Below are 2,406 nucleotides of genomic sequence, written 5' to 3' on the forward strand. Positions count from 1 at the left end.
CCTAATACCCTTCCTAACCTTCATTTTTCTTGACTTGATGGCTGTTTTAAGCTTCCGCCTCACTAAATTTACGTAGGCTATGCTCTGAGATGCATTTCTCGCGTTGGTGGATTTATCATGTATGCTCTTTGCGTATCACTTAAGCATGTTTGAAGCGATGTCGGGTGAGATATCCGTCAAAAAGAGTAGTTTTTCTGCAAATTATGTCGCTGTTGGTGTAAAACTTTATTGTAGGTGAATTGGTGGGTGAGTCAGTATGAAATAATGGAGCAGAGAGTCAATGATGTAAACATGAAGAAGGCAGATGCGAATAGTTTAAATGTATCGGCAGATTTATGGATGAAGTCAAGTGTAAGTAATTAGAGCCGACCAGCTCGGCATCGCCATGGAGGAATAAGAATGAATGTAAACGCAGTGGGGAGGTGGTAAAAGTTGAGGGTAGGATTAAGAGGTGACCAGTACTTGATATGCGGTAAAGTGGAGTAGCAAGGCGGAGTAGGGGCAATGCCTTGAATTTCTAATATGAACTAATATCGAGGGAAGTAATAGTACGTCCCGTATGCATTCATTTATCCTGCATCCATTCATCAATCATGTAATTTTCATTAGTCCATTAACCAAAGGATCATTTTATATTTCAAAACCTCCACAAATATCCTTTGTATGTGCTCATATACATCCACGCATTTGGCCACTGTTTAAACCGCTCTATTTGACATCGAGCCCTTTGTTAAACCACTGCACAGTAGGTGCTAATGGCATCCCTGTAGGGTGTCTCGTGGCTCCCTTAATAAATCTGGTTGATATAGCACGCTGACTGTTACATTCCATACACCTACTTCATGCCAGTTTGACCAATTTGCGGAAGTCGTGTAGCCGAATGAAACTCAAAATCACAAGGCTGAAATGAGTTTTATCTATGAAAGAGGAGAGTCAGCAGTGACTGGATTGTAAGCAGGCCTCGATTCTGCTTCAAACGAGGCTGATTCTGAAATTGGAATAAGACAAGAGAGAGAAATACATGAGCTAACCAAAAAGTAGCAAAATGAGGAAAGGAGCAGAAACCCAGGAGACGCCCGAGATGAATGACACTACTTATATTTCCTCACGCTCCTCTTAGAGATATACCTTCAGCTAAAAAGTACTATCTTTGAGAGGCGAAGCAGATCTCGGCCTGACAGGTTGGGTAAAAGCTTCCAAAAATCCCCATTTCCCTCGGTCTTAGGCTTTGTCGTCGGGATGCACAGTAGCGCTTCCTTTACATAGCCACTTTGGACAACCAGCTCCTTTGCATACACCGCACTCCCTCACGCCCATTATGTCTCTGCTACAATCCTCACTCACCACACTGCCTACTGCCTTGTTGGAGAAACATGACCCTCTGCAATCACAGCGCATAGGATCTACCTAGTCATGTTCACTGGTGCGTGCATGGATGCATGGATGAATGAATGCACATGAAGATATCTGCCACAAGGAGGATCTATCTCCTCCTATTGCGGAGGAAGCTAAAGCAGCAGCAATAGAAGGAGCAATGGCAGAAATATAGCCAGAATGACCAGTCTAGTTCATTCGCTTTATCTGTTTGAAGATCTTAATTGCGGTACAAACATAAAACGACCTGCGTATCACTTAAGCATGTTTGAAGCGATGTCGGGTGAGATATCCGTCAAAAAGAGTAGTTTTTCTGCAAATTATGTCGCTGTTGGTGTAAAACTTTATTGTAGGTGAATTGGTGGGTGAGTCAGTATGAAATAATGGAGCAGAGAGTCAATGATGTAAACATGAAGAAGGCAGATGCGAATAGTTTAAATGTATCGGCAGATTTATGGATGAAGTCAAGTGTAAGTAATTAGAGCCGACCAGCTCGGCATCGCCATGGAGGAATAAGAATGAATGTAAACGCAGTGGGGAGGTGGTAAAAGTTGAGGGTAGGATTAAGAGGTGACCAGTACTTGATATGCGGTAAAGTGGAGTAGCAAGGCGGAGTAGGGGCAATGCCTTGAATTTCTAATATGAACTAATATCGAGGGAAGTAATAGTACGTCCCGTATGCATTCATTTATCCTGCATCCATTCATCAATCATGTAATTTTCATTAGTCCATTAACCAAAGGATCATTTTATATTTCAAAACCTCCACAAATATCCTTTGTATGTGCTCATATACATCCACGCATTTGGCCACTGTTTAAACCGCTCTATTTGACATCGAGCCCTTTGTTAAACCACTGCACAGTAGGTGCTAATGGCATCCCTGTAGGGTGTCTCGTGGCTCCCTTAATAAATCTGGTTGATATAGCACGCTGACTGTTACATTCCATACACCTACTTCATGCCAGTTTGACCAATTTGCGGAAGTCGTGTAGCCGAATGAAACTCAAAATCACAAGGCTGAAATGAGTT

The 2,406-nt window shown here is 42.4% G+C and overlaps 1 protein-coding gene across 1 annotated transcript in view; it reads left to right on the plus strand. All coding sequences in view use genetic code 11, as the record gives it.

Annotated features, from left to right (window-relative positions):
- EGR_10838 (hypothetical protein) overlaps positions 1-1,856 on the plus strand; it is a gene marked incomplete at both ends in the record, with an annotated part of 9,125 nt that extends 7,269 nt beyond the window's left edge. Inside the window, 2 exons of the mRNA XM_024500087.1 lie at positions 235-351; positions 1,728-1,856. Coding sequence (XP_024345502.1) covers positions 235-351; positions 1,728-1,856 — 246 coding nt within the window. The remainder of the gene's footprint in view (positions 1-234; positions 352-1,727) is intronic.
- Positions 1,857-2,406: the final 550 nt, after the last annotated feature.

This window comes from Echinococcus granulosus, assembly GCF_000524195.1.
Source record: "Echinococcus granulosus chromosome Unknown EG_S00280, whole genome shotgun sequence".
Lineage (NCBI taxonomy): Eukaryota > Metazoa > Platyhelminthes > Cestoda > Cyclophyllidea > Taeniidae > Echinococcus > Echinococcus granulosus.